The sequence below is a fragment of the Eurosta solidaginis genome, chromosome 1 (genome assembly GCF_040869045.1).
Source record: "Eurosta solidaginis isolate ZX-2024a chromosome 1, ASM4086904v1, whole genome shotgun sequence".
Lineage (NCBI taxonomy): Eukaryota > Metazoa > Arthropoda > Insecta > Diptera > Tephritidae > Eurosta > Eurosta solidaginis.
Window position 1 is genome coordinate 22,675,924 of NC_090319.1, and position 20,006 is coordinate 22,695,929.

Genomic DNA, 20,006 nt, shown 5'->3' on the forward strand with positions numbered 1-20,006 from the left:
CGGTAGTAGAAGGTTGCGAATAAGAGGATTTGCAGTAAATTCGTTACAATATGAAAAACCGCTTATGTAACGGGCCTTTACTTATATAATACTTATATAATATAATAATATATACTGCGAGAAGTCGAGAGGAAAGGACGTGTTTAAGATCGCTCGTTGAATTTTGTTTGCAAAAATGGTGAAACCCTTTGAATAATTATTAAAAGTGACAAATATGTGAGATAGAGACTCTGTAAGAAGATCAGTTCACTTTTAATTTAACAAAATCTAATATCAATAACGATTCAAAACCTAGTGAAATACCATATAAATATTTAATAATTTTATACCGGTGAGAAAGTGACTCAAGTCTAGCGAATAGAAACGCATACATATGCATATATAATTACAAATTAACACAAAACGAAAACGGCATAGTGAAAACGATAGCAAAGGCAATATGTCTGAAAGCGAAAATAAGTGTGACAAGTGCAAACTTGCAATTCGCGGGGAGACGGGAATTAGATGTGTGGGTGTGTGTGCGAAAGTATACCACTCGGCAGCAAAATGTTCCGGCTTGGATAGCTATAAAGCTACTGTAATAGGAACACATCCAATGGTGAATTTTATTTGCGAAGAGTGTATTACATACATACATAATATTGATCTGGTATTGCGAGACATGCAAGAGAGTGTTAATAGGAACAGTGGCTATTTAAAAGAATACAAAAACGAATTTGAAGAAGCTTTAAAAACCAACCAAAAAGAGATGCGGGCGTTAATGAAAACAATGGAGGAAAAATACAATGAACGTTTGGCGACCTTAAAAATGCATCAAGAAATGTATATTAAAAATGCAGCTGAAATTAAGAAAGTGCGGGAGATAGCAGAGAAAATAAAAAATCAAGCTGAAGTAGTGGGGAGGGAGAATGAGAAATTTTGTAGTGAAATAAAAACAATAGTAAAGGAGAAGAACGATGGGATACCACAACAAACATATGCAAATATTCTAAGAACGGGTGAAAATAAAAACACAGCTAGGGCCGTTCCAGAGCTTAAGAAACGGGCTCCTATTATTGTTAAACCGAAGGCAAAACAAACTAGTGAAAGAACAAGGCAAGATCTAAATAATAAAATTAACCCTAACGAGCTAAAGATAACAGACATTAAAGCGGGCCATAATGGTATTATGGTGATCGATAGTATTAATGAAGATGAAAGAAATAAGATTAAACAAATTATGGATAAAAAAATAAGTGATGAATATGAAATAAAGATACCACGTGACTATAAACCAAAATTATTTATAACAGGCATGCAGTTTGAAAAGAATAGAGATTACCTGATCGAGTGTCTAAGAAAGCAAAACAAATGCCTAGAACAGGGTGAAATAAAAATTATTAAGCAATATAATGTTAAAACTAGCAACAAAAACTATTACAACGCAATATTGGAGGTGGACGAGGAAATGTTTACTAATGCTATAAAATTGGATAAGCTCAACGTAGGATGGGAAAGGTGCAAAGTTTACGATGGCGTTGATGTGACAACGTGTTTCAAATGTAGAGGATACAATCACAAGGCGACTGAATGCAAAAACGAGGAAGTTTGTACCAAATGCTTGGGTAAGCATAAGACCATTGAATGTAATGAACAACCAGCAAACAAGTGTATAAACTGCATAAAGGCAAATGAGAAGTTAAATCTAGGACTAGATGTCAATCACTCATGCAATAGCAGACAGTGCCCAGTCTACCTAAAGCACTTGAATGCAAAAAAACAAAGGCTAGGATACTAGCAGCGAACATCCGACGCACTGATAAGCCCGCCACAATTCAATGAGATACCGCTGAAGAAAATTCGATACAAAGAAAGACTGCAGACTAGACACAATGAACTTAAGTGCATATACTTGAATATTAACAGCATAGTATCAAACAAATGTGAACTGGAAGTGTTGGCTGAAGTACATACACCAAGTATCATATTATGTTCGGAAACGTGTACAACGAAAGATGTTGAAGACAGCGAATTAGAAATAGCATCGTATAATATGGTTAGATGCGACTCGCACAGCAGGCATACAGGAGGAGTACTAGTGTATGTTCATAGGACAGTGGAGATAAATGTAATTTATAATGCTAGTGTCAATATGAACTTATGGTGCATTATAATAAAATTGAAAAAGGTCGATAAAAAGTGGCAAATAGGGGTTCTGTATCATTCACCAAGCACAAGTGATGCAGCGTTTATCGAGTACCTAAATGAAATATTAATCGATAAATTTGAAAGAAGTAAATGTAATATACTAATCGGGGATTTTAATATAAACATGAACTACATATCAACATATAGTACAAAATTGAATGAGATATTTTCTGTGATGGGTATGACCCAAAAAGTAGAATTTAATACTCGAATTACAGATGCAAGTGCATCTAAAATTGATTTATTATATTCAAATTCAGATGAAACACAGTGCAATAATTTGCCTGCATACAAAATTTCAGATCACGAAACAATAATGTTCAATATTAAAACGTCTAAATCATACCAGATGAGAATGACCAAGAAAATCACAGCTTGGGATAAATATAATAGTGAAATCTTAATAAGCATCCTGAGATCATGTAACTTCAACATAAATGAAAACCTACTAATTGATGAGAAAGTCGAATTAGTGAACAACATAATAATGCAAGCTATGGAAAGTTTAACGTATGAAAAAGAAGTTCATATCAAGCTTATGAATAAATGGTACGACAGAGAACTGGCGCAAATGAATAAATGCAAATATAATAATTATAAGCTTGCGATACAAACAGGTGATTGGAACGAATATAAAAATATAAATCGTATCTACAAAAAGCTAGTAAAAATAAAGAAAGTTAAATATATGGAAAATAAAGTCGAAATGAATGAAAATAACGCCAGAGAAATGTGGAAACATCTTAAGCAAGCGGTTTGCTTAACGAGAGATAACGAAGGGATTAAAAAGGCGATAATAGATGGTATGATGGTAGAAAATGAAACTGAGCTGGCAAATGGTCTAAATAGGTTCTTTATAAATAGCGTAATAGAAATTAATAACATCATAGAACCTTGCCGTATAGCACTAAGTGATGTACAAATCAATTCTAGATTAAAGTTTGCCAAAATAACAACAGATGAAGTTATTAATATTCTGAAAGAGTTCAAATATAAAATAGGCGGCAGAAAACTTATATCTGATGGAGTACTTAAAGATTGTATATCGTATACAGGATATTTCTACGCACAAATAATCAATAACAGCCTAGAAGAGGGTCTGGTACCAGAAAAGTGGAAAACGTCAACGGTGATACCAGTGGAAAAAGTTAAAAAGACAGTAAAACCTGAAGAACTTAGACCCATAAACACCCTGCCTAGTGATTGTAAAATACTTGAAGCTTATGTTAAGAACCAGTTAACGAAATACCTTGAAGATAATAATATACTAGCCCACCAGCAGTCAGGCTTTAGAAAGAAACATTCATGTGAGACAGCTCTTAATTTGGTGATACATGACTGGAAAGAAGAGTTAAATAAAAAAAAAGTGGTTGTTTCAGTCTTCCTAGACCTCAAACGAGCTTTTGAAACAGTGGATAGGGAGATCTTAATCAAAAAAATGGAACGTATTGGTATAACTGGTATAGAACTTGACTGGTTTCGCAGCTATTTGAAGCAGAGGAGACAGAAAACGGTTATAAATACCGTGATGTCTGATGAATTGGAAGTACCCATAGGGTTACCACAAGGCTCAGTTTTGGCACCGATACTGTTCTTAATTTATATTAATGATATAGTTAACGCTATTGAAGGTTGTGAAATCAAACTATTCGCTGATGATGCATTAATAATGATTAGTGAGAATAATATTAATTCTGCACTTTCTAAAATACAACATGAACTGAATAACCTGTATAAATGGTTGTGCGGAAATAGACTGAAACTTAATATAAATAAAACGAAATTTATGATAATAACAAGGAGGAACGTTAATGAGGATATAATTGGTTTAAAAATAAATGATGAAAGCATACAAAAAGTTGACAGTATAAAATATTTGGGAATTATAATTGATAACAAACTCAAGTTTGAAGAACATATAAACTACACAGTCCAGAAAGTTGCGAAAAAAATTGGGGTTATGCAGAGAACATCCAAATATATTCAAAAAAAGTACAAAATAATTATATATAAGTCCATTATAGAACCGCACTTTGTAAACTGCCCATCTATTCTATTCATTGTGTCAGACAAAGAAATAGATAAACTTCAAAAGATGCAAAACAGATGTATGAGATTTATTCTTAAAAAACCTAGAGATACTCGTACGGCTGATATGCTGAGAAGTTTGAACTGGTTAAGTGTAAAGCAAAAGATTTTTTTTCACGCTATGAAGTTTATATTTAATATTAAAAGTGAAAATGTACCTGAATATCTAAGTAAAAACGTAGTATTAGTTAAGCAAACACATAACATTAATACAAGGAATAAACACAATTTCAAACTGCCTTTATTCAGAACTGAAATAGATCAGCAAAATATTTTTTATAAAGGTCTAAAAAGTTTCAATGAACTGCCTATAGATATAAAAAGTTGTAATGAAATCGGGGCTTTTAAAGCAAAACTTTATGAATATTGTAAAACCTTAGCAATAAGATAGTAAATTGTAATATAATTTAATTTATGAATTAGGCTTTTTTGCCGTAATAAATAAATGAAATGAAATGAAATGAAATGAAATATACACTTAATAATATTGATATAATAGTGAGCAGCGGAGGCATTGCTTATAAAGCACTGTTTAAAATTCAATATTACTAAGCCTTTAAATATTCCACTCAATTTCGATTAAATCACATGTAGTATTTATATGTATGTAGCAATTTGTGTAGAAAAGTAAAAACAACAAAAAAGACAATGCAAAGAGACAAATAACAAAGCGTGCAGCGGAGCATGTGACTGAATGCTTAGAGGCATCTCCCTTAACACCAGTATGAAGTATGAATGTTGGAGATTCCTAGTTCAATACTTAGCACCTGAAAAACTAGCCGAGAATGAAGTGAAATGTCCCAGTAACCATCGCAATGTGTAAACTTTCTAATATTTCTCTAATAAGAATTATTAAACACATTAGTTTTCTAGACCTACATTTCTTTACACATAGAACTTCATTAATACTTGGTACTTACGTATTGTTTGGAATGAAGGCTTGAAATTATATAAACCCACGTCTGGCTGCGTAAATCGATATAGGTAAAATATAGTCGTGTTTTTACACGTATATACGTCTACGTTTGCGGGTAAGAAAAACGCGTATCCTCATTTAGATAATGCTTAGGGTACCCATCTATAGCTGTATCGGTTGCGGTGAGTAGTAGACACACACCATTTGTAGAGGTAATACATAGACACATATTTCAGTTGCATCTGAGTAAAATGCGTATTCAAATTTTGGAATACTAATTTTCTGCGCAGTAATTTCAGCAGTGTAGATAAAGTTTTACGCTTAGCAATCCATATAAAGTTTAAGCGTATATGCATATAGATGTAAAAAAAGAGCACAGCTTATATTAAGATTATATACCCTTCATTTAAAGTATACAAGCTGGTACTTTATACAAATTTCACACCTATAAATACATAAATATGTACACAGAAGCACGAGCGCTGCCCCCGTCATGATATAAAAGTCGTGCTTGGCGACTTTAACGCCAGGGTGGGCAAAGAAGGTGTTTTTGGCCCTACAGTCGGAAAGTTCAGCCTACACAATGAAACTTCTCCTAACGGACTGAGGCTGATTGACTTTGCCGGTGCTCGAAACATGGTTATATCCAGCACGAGGTTCATGCATAAAAAGATGCCTCAAGCTACATGGCTGTCCCCTGATCGAAATACTCGCAATTAGATCGATCACGTTGTGATAGACGGACGGCATGCCTCCAGTGTTTTAGATGTGCGCACGATCCGAGGACCTAACATCGATTCGGACCATTATCTCGTTGCAGCCAAAATACGCACCCGCCTCAACGCGGCTAAAAACAAGGAACAAAAAACACAAGGAAAGCTAGACGTCGAAAAGCTTCAATCACAACAGACTGCCAATGATTTCGCAACTCGACTCTCACACCTGCTCTCTGAGGGCACAACTCATCCTGAAGGAATACAGGAGCAGAGGGAGCATGTCTCCAAAGCACTTCGTACTGACGCCGAGGAAAAAATTGGTTACCGGCGGCCACGAAAAAACAACTGGTATGATGAAGAATGCCGCGTTGCAACCGAAAGAAAAGACGCTGCCTACAGGGCTACGTTAAAAGCGAGCGCGACAAGAGGAGTGTGTGAACGCTATCGTGAGTTGAAAAGGGAAGCGAGACGCCTTTTCAGGAAGAAAAAAGCAGAAGCAGAAAGGCGTGAGTGCGAGGAGCTTGAGCTGCTAGCCACCAGGAATTACGCCCGAAAATTCTGCCAAAAAATACGGCGACAGACGGAAGGTTTTAAGACCGGGGCAAACTCCTGTAGGAATGAAAACGGCGACCTTGTAACTGATGTCCAGAGAGTGCTTAGATTATGGAGGGAATACTTCTCTGCTCTCCTAAATGGAGGCAGCAATTCACCGCGCAGAGATGAAGAACCCGATCCCGCAATCGGTGATGATGGAATATATGTCCCCCCGCCCGATTATGACGAAGTTAGAATAGCAATAACCAGATTGAAAAACAACAAGGCCGTGGGCGCTGATGGATTGCCTGCGGAGCTATTCAAGTTCGGCGGCGAGGAGTTGGTAAGGCGCATGCAGCAGCTTCTTAGCAAAATATGGGCGGACGAAAGCATGCCCGACGGTTGGAATCTAAGTGTTCTTTGCCCGGTCCACAAGAAGGGGGATACTGCAAAATGCACCAACTATCGTGGAATCAGCCTTCTTAATATCGCATATAAGGTCCTTTCAAGTGTATTGTGCGAAAGATTGAAGCCCACCGTGAAACGGCTGATTGGACCTTATCAGTGCGGCTTCAGACCTGGTAAATCTACCATCGACCAGATTTTCACAATGCGCCAAATCTTGGAAAAAAACCCGTGAAAAGAGAATCGACACACATCACCTCTTCGTCGACTTTAAAGACGCCTTCGACAGCACGGAAAGGAGCTGCCTATATGCCGCTATGTCTGAATTTGGTTTCCCCGCAAAACTTATACGGCTGTGCAAAATGACGTTGAGCAACACCACCTGTTGGCAGCCATAATTTCGAAATAGTAAAAGACTTCGTTTATTTGGGAACCAGCATCAACACTAGCAACAACATCAGCACTGAAATCCAGCGAAGAATCAATTGAAAAGTAAAGTCCTCTCTCGGGGAACGAAAATCATACTCTACAAGTCACTTATCGTACCCGACCTGCTATATGGGGCAGAAGCATGAACCATGACAACAGCAGATGAAGCGGCTTTGGGAGTGTTCGAGAGAAAAGTTCTTCGAAAGATTTATGGACCTCTACGCGTTGGCGATGGCGAGTACCGAAGTAGATTTAATGATGAGCTGTACGAGCTATACGCAGACATCAACATAGTCCAGCGAATTAAAACGCAGCGGCTGCGCTGGCTAGGCCATGTTATGCGAACGAAAGATGATGCTCCGGCCAAGAAAGTGTTTCTATCGGAACCCGCCTATGGAAGCAGAGGTAGAGGGCGGCCCCCACTCCGTTGGAAGGACCAGGTGGAAAACGGTTTAAACTCCCTTGGTGTGACCAATTTGCGCCGGTTGGCGGAACGAAGGAGCGACTGGCGCGCCTTGTTGGACGGCCATAACCGTTTAGACGGTTAAGCGCCAATTAAGTAAGTAAGTAAGTACACAGAAGCAGCTATGTACGTAAAAAGGCTTTTCGCAAAATTATTTCGATTGTATCTACTGCCACTGGGGATTGCCGCATGCACATACTTATTTGCCCGCATATAATGGACAAGCTAAGCGGCAGACAAATAACGCCGCAACATAGTTCCTAAGTGCAAAATTATTAGTAAATACTTATAGCGATTGTATTGAACATGTCGTGCTTTCTTTTTTTTTGTTACAATCTTAAATCTGCCAAGTTAAGGGCCTAACTTTTTTTTGGGTAGTAGTATACCATTTTTGACTCAACCTCGTGAACCCAAGAAAAGTAAACAGCAGTAGAGAACGGGAATAATTGGTAGTATTCTAAGTGGATTTTCATCAAAGGAAACACTATTTAAAAAAAAAAAAAGTTTAGGTACTTTTTTAGACGACTTTACTTGAAAACCAGATCTCCAAACTTATCCCTTACCCGACTTTAGTAGTTCGTATATTATTATTATACTCAGAGTGCTTTGGACACAGAGTATATTAACTTTGATTAGATAACGGTTGGTTGTACAGGTATAAAGGAATCGAGATAGATATAGACTTCCAAATATCAAAATCATCAGTATCGAAAACAAATTTGATTGAAGCATGTCCGTCCGTCCGTCCGTCTGTCCGTTAACACGATAACTTGAGTAAATATTGAGATATCTTCAACAAATTTGGTACACGAGCTTATCTGGACCCAGAATAGATTGGTATTGAAAATGAGCGAATGGAAAAGGATGATAACCACCCCCACTTTTTATATATATAAAATTTTGGAGAACACAAAAAACCTGATTATGTAGTATATAATACACCTAGAATGTTGAAATTTGACGTGTGGACTGATATTGAGACTCTTGACAAAAATTTGAAATTTTTTTTAAATTTAATTTTTTGTGATAAAATCAATTTTACAAATATTAATCATAAATCAAAAGTCGTTAAACCTATCATAACAAAATTCGTCAGAGAGGTTGCCTTTACTATAAAGAATGCTTTGAAGAAAAATTAACGAAATCGGTTAAGGACCACGCCCACTTTTATATAAAAGATTTTTAAAAGGGTTGTGGACGAATAAAATAAGCAATATCTTTCGACAAAAGAGCTTTTCAATGGTATTTAATTTCCCATGTGTATTTATAACAATAAATAGGAAAAAAATAAATAGCAAAAAAGAGCTACCAATAGAATTTTAATTTCTAAATTGAATTATAACATTAAATTGGAAAACACTAAAACTTTTGAAAATGGGTGTGGCACCGCCCCTTTTATGACTAAGCAATTTTCTATGTTTCGGGAGCCATAACTTGAGGAAAAATTTTTCTTATATATTTTCCTTATAGCAGAGAAAAAATGGAAAAACGGGATCGGTTAAAGACCACGGCAACTTAGATATAAAACAAGTTTAAAAGGGTCGTCGACTAGAATAATAAGCTATAACTTAGCAAAAAATAGTTTTGAATCAATGATATTTCACTTATCAAGTTTTATTATAAGAGGAAATGGGGAGACATTTTTTTTAAACGGGCGGAGCCACATGTTATCTAGAAACGTAATTTATCTGAAATGAAATGTACAATTGAAGCTCACGCTGAGTATATAATGGTCGGTTACACCCGAACTTAGACACCTTTACTTTTTATTTATACAACTAAAAGCTATGTGTTATTAAATTTAATTCTAATCCACAAGATAAATACCAAACAAAGTAGTTAAACACGCCAACAACGTACGCACACACATCTTACTTTACTATGACAATCCATATAAAGTCCGGGAGCTAGCTATCATTTTTAGGTCTCCATTAGTGTTGAGCAAAAAATCGCTATCGACTCATTTTTCCTAATTATCTGCAAATCACTATGCTACGCTAATGTTTTATCAGGCGAAATACGAGTACACATATTTACATCAATCAACGTGACTTTAAAATTTACCAAATTGTTAGGTTTTCTATTGAAACAATATAAGTTTATTTTTTCCTAAAAAAAAACGTTATAAATACTTCGCGCCATTTACCTCCGAGGAAACCTATACCGAGCTTCTCTTCAAATCTGCGTCGTGGTCCTTGTACATGTTTTCTGCCGACACCGAACGGCAGCTGCAAAGCAAATGCATTTTTACTGAGAAGCTTTTCATGGTAGCAATACACTCGTAATATTTTCCAAAAGCTTTTTTGTCAACATTTTTGATGCTACTTGCCCGGGCTTGAAACCAGGACTTGCAATGTTAGGTGGAGCACGCTAACACTACACCACTGCGGCCTAGGTCAACTTAAGTTATAAAAGTCTGAAATATTATTATTATTATATTTCACAGAGAGGTGATGTCCGTCCAGCGCAGAACGAAACTGGAAAGCTGAACCGAAGTAGAGCTACTATTTTGAGTGAATTTCGTTGTTTAATTGTGGAACTCTAACCCGAATTTTAGCCACCAAAGATACATCGTATACGGTATGAGTTTCAGCTAAAAACGTTATCAAATGACTTAAACCTTTTGATCCACTAACTTAATGAAATAGCTCTATAGATTTGATATATAGTCGTGGCGGTTACGTGGTTGATTTCACAGCTGTCAGCCACATTCCGCCGTTTATGCATCAGCTGTGAATGTTTGACGATAGAGTAAGCTAAACCACAAAACAAACGTTGATACAATTGTTATCCAAAGCTAGTATCTGACTCCCTGACAAATAGTATTTACCAGTATATATGCAGAGGTAGGAGCGCAAAACGACTAAACAGCGAATATTCTTATTGCTAGTGCTGTGCGGCTACGAGTATTTTAGGACCCATATCCATCGGGTAAGCTTGAAACTGTACCCAGCTACGATAAACTTTATCTGCTCAATGTGCCAAAAATAACCGTCGGAGTGTCAAGATGGTTACACAAATTCTATGAAGCGGAACTCATGCGTTCAATTTTTAAGATACTTCGCAATGAGATACAGACACATATTACAAAGCACCGAGACAATGCAAGGAAAGAGGAAACAAATTTCCGAAGCTGCCGTACAGATCGAGATAAATAGATATTTCTTTAGAGAAGTGCAATACATATCTCAAAAACTTCCGATATGTGGCGCTGGAACCTTGCGATCGATTTTTTAGTAACTTTCCAATGGCTTCCAACCATTGTTAGAAGTTTGGAAAGTACCCACCTTCATTTTCAGACAGATTTAAAGGTCCCTGGTAAACTTCTAGTAACACTATGGACTCATTCAGTCTATGTGAGGTCCTCAGGGACCGGCTAGTTTAACCTACCCATGTATAGAAAACTAATATTTTTAAGTTAATAAAAGCTCACAGGGAATTTGAAATTAAGCGACAAACAGAGGTAACTTTATGGGAAACAAATAATTACGGGAGTTTTGAGAAGAGCTTCGTCGGCTTCTTATTGGTAACAACCGATTCAAACAACTTATTGCTTTATGATCGGTAGTGATTTATTACCACCGAGTTATCGGTTTGTTATAGGCTTGTTATCCCCGAGTCATTCGAGGCTTCTTTCTATTGGTTTCTTGTCGGCTGTTAATTGCCGGGTGGCAAGTGTATCAATTTTAAACTTAAATTTTTTAGGTATCTATTTCATAACGAAATTGGAAATTGAATCTTCGATAACAAATCGACAGCACACCAATATCGATTTGGTTACAATAGGATAAGAACCCCTTAACTTTTCGATATCAATTCGATAACGTTTTGATAACATATCTATAATTTTGTATAACATGTCCATAACTCTTTGATAACACGTTATAGCTTTTTGGTGCTGAGACAACAACTTTTTGATAAGAAATCGATAGCTTATCGATAACTTTTGGATTTTTCCTTATATAATCAATAATTTTTCTATAGGTAATTAATAAATTGTAAATAACAAATCAATTTCTCTTTAATTTCCTTTCCTTACTTTTGCTTTCCTTTTCTTACCTTTTCTTTTCTTTTCCTTTCTTTTCTTTTCTTTTCTTTTCTTTTATTTTCTTTTCCTTTCTTTTCTTTCCTTTTCTTTTCTCTTCCTTTCTTTTCTTAGTTTTCTATTCTCTTCCTTTCTTTTCTTTTCTTTTCTTTTCTTTTCTTTTTTTTCTTTTATTTTCTTTTCTTTCCTTTTCTTTTCTCTTCCTTTCTTTTCTTTTCCTTTCATTTCTTTTCTTTTCTTCTCTTTTCTTTTCTTTTCTTTTCTCTTCCTTTCTTTTCTTTCCTTTTCTTTTCTTTTCTTTTATTTTCTTTTCTTTCCTCTTCTTTTCTCTTATTTTCCTTTCTTTTCTTTTCTTGTCTTTCCTTTTCTTTTCTCTTCTTTTCCTTTCTTTTCTTTTCTTTTCTTTTCTATTCGTTTCTTTCCTTTTCTTTCCTTACCTTTCCTTCCCTTTCATTTCTTTTCCTTTCCTAACCTTCATTTCATTTCTTTTTCTTTCATTTCATTCCCTTTCCTTTCTTTTCCTTTCCTTCCCCTTCCGTTCCTATCCTTACCTTTCCTTGCCTTAATTTGCCGTCTGATTTCACTCTTATCAATCTACCACGTTCATTTTTCTCACATTACGTTTCAGTGAAGTGACTTCATTTACGCTTATATTCTGTATACTCCCATGCACCATACAAATCCCATACAGTATGCCTAGATTTTTGGAATCGGTTTTCTATTCCATTAGACCGGTGCCTGGGAGTATTAGAATTGGAATTGATTTCAGTGGAGATGCTTTCGGTTCTTTTTAAACTAAGATTTGGTACCATTGGTATTGGACTCAGACTCATACTCGAAACCGTTTTTCGGCAGTACCACTCGGCTTCATCAAAACACCGTACTCTCTTTTACACAAACACGCCTGCACTTCTCATTTTGCTTTATATGTATGTATTTATGTCATACATATACAAATTGTTGCTTACCTTTAATACGCTTTGTAGAGTCGACACTGAGGTCAACAACGCCAGATAGCTCCTGTCCAGCATAATAAACACCTTGAGGATTATTATCAAAGGATATAAGGCACTCAATTGGCATATAACTACGTGACTCTCAAATTGATGCTTATTATTGCTGAGTGCGATTTGAGAGTGTGTATGTGCGTTTTTCACTGTATAGATTTCTTTTATGGTTTTATAAAGATTTTTATGATATTTCTATTTTTTTAAAGGCGTTGTTGTTAATTCTTTGCAAATATGTACGAAAACTGAAATTCACAATTTATTTAAATGAAACTTTTTTGTTTTTGTATTTCTAAGTTATTTCAATGTATTTGCACGTCGCGTGATTCAGTTTATGTATTTAAGGTTACTCATACGCCTCGTGTGTCTATTAAGCAAGTGCATTTGTACATATGTATGTGTGTTTGTATGCATGAAGATTTTTGCGCAGATAAAATGTATCTGCGATTAATACAATTTTGTTACAAATTTTCCTATTACACATTTTTACTGCAAATTTAGGGTTTATGTTAATCTTATGTGCTATTATTAATACATATATACATATTTAGGTACATTTATTAAATATGTCGCTCACTTCTATTGACTTATTCTAATTTTTTCATATCATAACTTTTACATAATTTAATTAATTTTCGTATACAAAACACATACATACACAGCTCATTAGTATAGATACACACTTTGAAGTTTTTTGTATGGATTCTGCTCCTTCATTTGGCCGTTTAATTTTTATTTATTTTTAATTTTCCACCTTACCGTCACTTAAAAATTCTATTCATTTAACAACACGTTCCGTTCACTCGTATGCCCAAAAGCCATTTGTAAGTTAATGCTTATTTGAGTCGACATCCTGCCACATCGTCACCGTTATCCTTGTGCTGCATATATTTTGTATCCTTTATGTTCTCTTTTGCTCTCATTCTCTTTCTTTCTCTTTGATTTTTGCGCTATTTACCTTCGGCTATTTTTTTTTTGTTTATGCCTCATGTTGTTTACATTATTCTTGGTAGGTAAAATATGAAAAATGGACTCGAATTGAGTTTGGCATATTAACTTAATATAATTTTTTCGCACTTTCATGTATATATGTGTATGTTTGTATGAATGTATGCATGTAAATATTGCCACCCTTTCTCCGGCTATTTTTAGGCAGTGATAAGAAAACACTTGAGGAAGTGTTTGTGCCTATTTATCATAAAAGTATTAAGATTCTTAGTTAAAACTAGTAAGGGAGCCTAAGTTAGGTTGGGTTGAACTGGCCGGTCAGTAAGGGAGCTTTAGTGCGGGTTATATACTCAGCTGTGAGCTTTTATCGCCTTTATGTGGTTTGAATTTTTGGCACTAAGGCCCGGTTTTTCAGTACAAGTTCAACTCAGTTTGTCGGCTAAACTACGCTTAAACTTATTCTGCAGTTTTTCAGTCTACTTTAACTGAAGTTTGGGCTGAGCTTAAGCGGCCGATCTGGCAGGGTTAAACTCTAGTTAACCCATCAGTTATTTGCGTTCGGAATGGTGTTTGTTGTTGTTGTTGTAGCAGTGCTTCGCCCCATCCAATAGGTGCGACCGATCACAAATTGTCATCAATATCTTCTAACGGGAGTCCAAGGAAACTTGCAGTTTGAACAGGGGTGGACCATAATGTGAGGGGTGTTATAGGCGTTGGTCCCACATTACAATTAAAGAGATGGTTGTTGTCATGTGGGGACACATTGCAAGCGGGGCATACATTTTATATGTCGGGGTTGATTCTGGATAGGTGAGAGTTTAATATGTTACAGTATCCAGATCGAAGTTGAGCTTGAGTGACTCACGTTTCCCTGGGGAGTATGCGTTCCTCCTCCGCATGTTTTGGGTACTGTTCTTTGAGTACTGCATTCACCGTGCAATTCCTGGCATAAAGTTCAGACGCCTGTTGGTGGAGTTCGCTGATGACCTGCTTGTGTTTTTTGGCTTCATACGGCTAAGTTCTCAGGTGACGTATTTCCTCATAATGCTTACGGAGATGCCTCCTTAGGCCCCTGGGCGGTGTTGGCTCATCAATCAGATGTCTGTTGGGATGCCCAGGTTTCTGGGTATTCAAAAGGAACTGTTTGGTTAGCATCTCATTTCTCTCCCTGATGCGAAGTATTCTCGCCTCATAATGTAGGTGGTGTTCTGGGGACATAAGAAGACAGCCCGTGGCGGTTCTGAGAGCAACGAGTACTGTTCTATGGTGGGGGTTTTGATTTAAACCGCAATTTATCTGGGTGCTAATGGCATTTAACGCGGTGGTGGTGCTATGGAGTTTTCTGAAGCCATGCTGATGACAAGCTAGCTGCAAATTTGCTTTGAAGTAGGGGAGCAAAATGGCTTAATAGCGTTTCTTTACTGCTATTAACCAGGGTTTCTTTCTCACAATAAACAGCTGTTGGTATTGGTGGTACCACCTCGGAGAAGATTTTTTTCAACCCACCTCAACTTGATATCCAATATAGGATATAAACTGGAAAAATATGTTGGATACTCATTTGAGAGCTCTACACTTATCAAAATCTCTCAAAGGTCGGAAAATAATTTGAGAATGACATAGGAGATCAACTCGAGAAGTATACATTTTACAAAATTTCTCAAAGGTTGGATAGTGATTGGAGAATGAAGTAGATCAACTCGAGAACTATTTGGTTTAAGAATAGTTAGAGCATGATGTTGGATATAAGCCCCTGAAGTAGATATATATTACGCTGGAGAATGGTTCATGTTTTATGGGTAAAAAAATTCCAGCTGTTGCCGTATCTATAAATTATCTAGATAATAAAAATAGCAATGTTGCCGCACAAAAAAGCATATCTCAAAGGCCGCTTTAAACTATGACTGAAAAACTGCTCAGTAGTTTAACTGGAGTTTCAATTTGACTAGAATTTAAGCAAATTTAGTTTAAGCTTAGCTTAACCAACTACTGAAAAACAGGGCCTTTATCATATAAAAAGGTCTTAAGATTCTTAACTAAACTAATAGGGGAGCCTAGGTTAGGTTGGGTTGAACTGGCCGGTCAGTAAAGGCGCCTAAGTGCGGGTTATATACTCAGCTGTGAGCTTTTATCGCCATTTATATGGTTAAAGTTTTTGGCACTAAGTATAAACAAAAAGAGGAGTGGTTAGTAATTTATTTTGTTTGGTTTTATGAGATATATTTCTCGTTATAAAGAAAACATATGTAACGATTTTTGTCGTTACAGATCACCTCTTTTTCGAGTTATGGCTCCCGAAACGTAGTGGTGCCGTGCTCATTTTCCGAAACATAAAATTACTTATTTTAGTAAAATTTTAATAAATTTTTAAACGGTGTTATAATAATTTAATAATATTTTATTTATTGGTTTACAGGGTTTAATTTTCCATGTTCCCCCTTCCGCTTTTAGCCACTCTCACTTCTGCCTCAGCGAGTCTGATTATTTTATTTAAAAAAAAAAACGCAATTCATTAACAACATAACCAAGTAAAACTAATTATCGTGAAATTGGACGAGCTTCTCCTCCGATTTGATTCGTTCCGCTCCAACTTCTTCCTACGAATTGGCGGGATGGGACCCACATGTTTTATGTCGACTCAGAACGGCATCTGCAAGGCAGATGAAATTTCACTGAAAAGCTTTCCTAGGAAGCTTTTAGTATTTGCCAAGAGGACGGAGTTATTTTATAACATAGGTCCTGGTTTTTGATAGGGTTTGTCAGTTTAGCCGTTAAAACAAACTTCTGGTAACACTACGGACTTATTCAGTCTATGTGAGGTCCTCACGGACCGGTCAGTTTAACCTCAGCTAACCTAAACATATTGCCTGATATGATAGCCATTTTTACCCTAAAATACTCTTCGGATATCTTTGTACTTTTGAAAATCTGGAGAGCTAGTGTTCGATTGTAAACTCGGAGGGAAGAATTTGTAAAAGTTAAAATGCACAAAATTGTCCGCGGAGTATCATTTCGCAATTTCTTATTGGGTATAACGACACATTGGAAATAAAATAGTATTGATATTAAATTATTATTCACAAAGATATTGCATATTATTTTCTTTTCAAAAGTCTTTTATATAAAAGTGGGCATGGTCCTTAAGCGATTTCGTCTATTTTCTTCAGTCCAAGTGTGTATATGCCATGCATATATGTATAAGCCGTTTGGCGAATTATGTGATGACAACTTAGATGTCTTTTGATTTATGCAGCAACCCAAACTGTTATTCCTTTTATAATAAAAGTATTTCAGAAAATTTTGTTTCCTGGATTTTTAACTTTTTAGTTTGAAAAAAGTTATTAAACCCGTATCCTTATTTTATAAGTCCGAAAATAAAAGTTACATCCGAAAGAATAGAAATCCGGCCCTATGGAACGGCTCATCCAAATCTCACGAATTTTTATCATACAGAATCCTTCCTGTTTCAACAGAAAACCGTGTATACAATATCAAAGCAATATCCCAATTGGATTAAACTTTATCACGAAAAAAAGTTCAAGTTTACTATGGAAAGGTAAAGTATAGTACTATTAAATTTGGTTATGATTTTTCGACGATACATTTCCAGTATTCATTTGAAGTGTCGCTACATGTTTCAAATTCAGTTAGTTTAGAGAATCGATTGGTAAAGGATTCGTTTAATTTTAAAGAGCCATTTCATAGCTATAGGGTCGGACTTTTATTTGTCCTTAAAAAATAAAAATCCGGATTTAACTTTTATTTTCGGACTAACAAATTTAAAGTGTCGATGTTACTTTTTGGCCTTTCTTCGCTACACTCTTCACTTCTGAACAAAGAAAAAGATGTTTTTTTTTGCTTTCCTTTAAAAACTTTTTAAAGTTCAATGTTTATTTGTTATTAATGAAATTAATGAAAACTTTAACTTTTGAGTTTAAATAATAACTTTTCACAAACTTCGTACTCAAAATAAATGTACACATACATATATACAAAAGTATAAATATTGTAACGAATTTACTGCAAATCCTCCTATTTGCAACCTTCTGCTAAGTTCGAATCACTAAACTGTTGAATAAATAACTCCAATATTTAATAATGCAAAATGGCCTTTATTCAAGTACTTTTAAAATAACACTTCTATTGCTCGACAGATAGCGTGCTTAATCGAAAACTGACTCTCGCGCCTCTACTGGTGTCGCCCTTTTATACTGTTTGGTTTACTCGTTGACATTTCTAGGCGGTTCTGTTCTGGAATCTACTAGTTGGTTATCTGCTATAAGTTTCTCAGCTATAACTACAGATGCACAATTTTTATAGCTTCTCTCACAGCTCATGCGCGTGTGTTTGTGAGCGACACTTCCGCAATTATATTGCATATCTCAGAAAAGATATCGGCATGTATTTGTGCGTTGCTTCTTCGCTGCGTGTACGTACTAAGGCTGAGTAAAACAGCACGCACACTTATCACAGCGGCACACTCGATGACACAAAGCCGACTGTTTCTATAGCACAGAGAATGACACTCAGATCGTAAGTGCACATTCATACATACGTAGTCCATTGTGCTTGTGTTTGGCTTGTGTGTTGATTGTACTCATAATCTTGCTTGTGTATTGCGTTTAAAAGATGTGGGCACAAAATGTATACTCTAAGTTGAAAATATTCTATTTAAACAAAAGTTGTGGTTATATAACGTAGATTCCCTAAACATGGGAGTATGAAAGAAGATAAATGTTGCCATGATTAATGCGGCAGTTACCCACGAACGTACGTAGAAAAAACGTGTCAGCTAACACGACCTATCTTATGAGTGTGCAATGTAAACGAAAACTCACCGACGTGCAACGCCCGTACGTACGTAGCCCGGAACGTAGAAATCAAAACAATTTTGATTTTTTCCGTAAGAACGTGTCAGCTGATCGTTCTCTCACTAGACAGAGTTACCTAGTAAACTTTTGTGCGCTAATTTTTGACCGTTTGCAGTTTCATGCAAAAACACCTAATTAAAGTTTGAAAAATTGTGAAAATAATTCGAAATAATTCTGTAAAAGTGCAGATTATAAGTATGTAATCTATTTATATTTATTTAATATTAATTCCAGCCTTTTACAACATCAAAAATTAAATTGGAAAAAGTTAATGTTTGCATAAGCATGCATGTAAAATGGTCAATGGCAACAGTGCTTATCTGTAAACAATACACACATAAATATGTTATGTACATTTACACAGACGCATACATTGATTCCTACGGGCTTGAGGGTTCGGTCAAACGTGTTTCGTACGACAAACGTCCTTACGTACGGCACACGTCGGCGGGTAACTGCCGCATTACTTTTCTAAATGGCGTCAAACGTGGCGTTAGAGGTAAGTAACACAGTACTGTGCTCTGGTATTGTGCCAACACTCATATCGACTTTCGGTAATCAGTTATAACACAATTGTGTCAACACAATGTGTTAACACTGCAAAGTGTGCCTGTGCTACTGTGTTAACACTCAAAAAATAGTGTCATTACCCACCACTAGTACGTACATATGTGTAGACATAATGATTGAATTATTGATGTGCATCAAGTCACTGCTTAGCATCGACTTAGAGATGGCAGTCCCCTTAGTGTTGCTAATATTCGTAAAAATATGTAAAGAAATGGAGCGCGTTTGCGTTTGCCTTTGGATAGTACAAGATAGAATTGGCAAATATCCGTGTACCTGTGATTTTGCTACAGCTACTGGAATATCACAGTACATTTCAACGACAGCTCACAAGGAATATTTGTGACTGATTGGTTGTGACAGTATAATTTCCTGTTACGAATCACAGACTCAGACATAACTCTCATCACAGGAACAAATCGCTTCTATGCTAACAACCAATACAATGAGCAAGGAATTTAAGCTGCGACTGAATAACAGTAGAAGTCCCAAAAAATTATGCAGAGTTTATTATTCGCAACACAATCCGCAGGGAAAAATATAAAACTGATTCCTGTTGGGGGTATTTGTTTTGTCAGGGTTAAAAGCAGCTGTGACTGAGAGGTCACAATCACAGATAACATTGTTCCTCAAAAATTTCGGTATCGACCAACATTAGTACAAGACTGATTTTGCCATATATTATTGATGACGATGGTAGTGTATGCGCGTCACTGACATTGAGTTTATAGCAGTGCGTTATTAAGCGCCAAATACACGACACGAACATTTCCGCGAACATTCCCGTTATGTCATGTTTCTGCAACCTTTTCTATCGTGTATGGTGGTGT

At 36.0% G+C, this 20,006-nt stretch overlaps 2 protein-coding genes across 6 annotated transcripts in view; one reads left to right on the top strand and one right to left on the bottom strand.

Moving 5' to 3' along the window:
- Window positions 1–20,006, bottom strand: part of LOC137250201 (arrestin domain-containing protein 17) — a 112,049-nt gene that overhangs the window by 26,513 nt on the left and 65,530 nt on the right. For 2 of the 5 annotated variants that reach the window (XR_010952864.1, XM_067782615.1), the window contains exon 1: window positions 12,752–13,700. The exons of 1 other annotated variant lie outside the window; for it this stretch is intronic. Coding sequence is in view for 2 of the 4 variants with exons in the window: in XM_067782615.1 (XP_067638716.1) it covers window positions 12,752–12,866 (115 nt within the window). In the remaining 2 variants the exon portion in view is untranslated. Of the gene's footprint in view, window positions 1–12,751; window positions 13,701–20,006 lie in introns of those variants that run through there. 2 more of the 5 variants (XM_067782623.1, XM_067782637.1) reach the window with 2 other exon arrangements.
- On the top strand, window positions 440–11,529 carry LOC137238581 (repetitive organellar protein-like). Its single transcript, XM_067763759.1, has 4 exons — window positions 440–1,666; window positions 1,778–2,366; window positions 2,490–3,272; window positions 11,444–11,529. Exons 1-4 carry the CDS (start codon window positions 440–442, stop codon window positions 11,527–11,529), a joined length of 2,685 nt encoding a protein of 894 aa, XP_067619860.1.

What these genes read in the sequence shown, in the direction of transcription:
- LOC137238581 (XM_067763759.1), top strand. Translation starts at nt 440, where the DNA reads ATGTCTGAAAGCGAAAATAAGTGTGACAAGTGCAAACTTGCAATTCGC. An exon ending in AGTGTATAAACTGCATAAAG is followed by an intron (nt 1,667 to 1,777) that starts GCAAATGAGAAG and finishes CTAGGATACTAG; the next exon opens with CAGCGAACATCCGACGCACT. An exon ending in TGAGATATTTTCTGTGATGG is followed by an intron (nt 2,367 to 2,489) that starts GTATGACCCAAA and finishes ACAAAATTTCAG; the next exon opens with ATCACGAAACAATAATGTTC.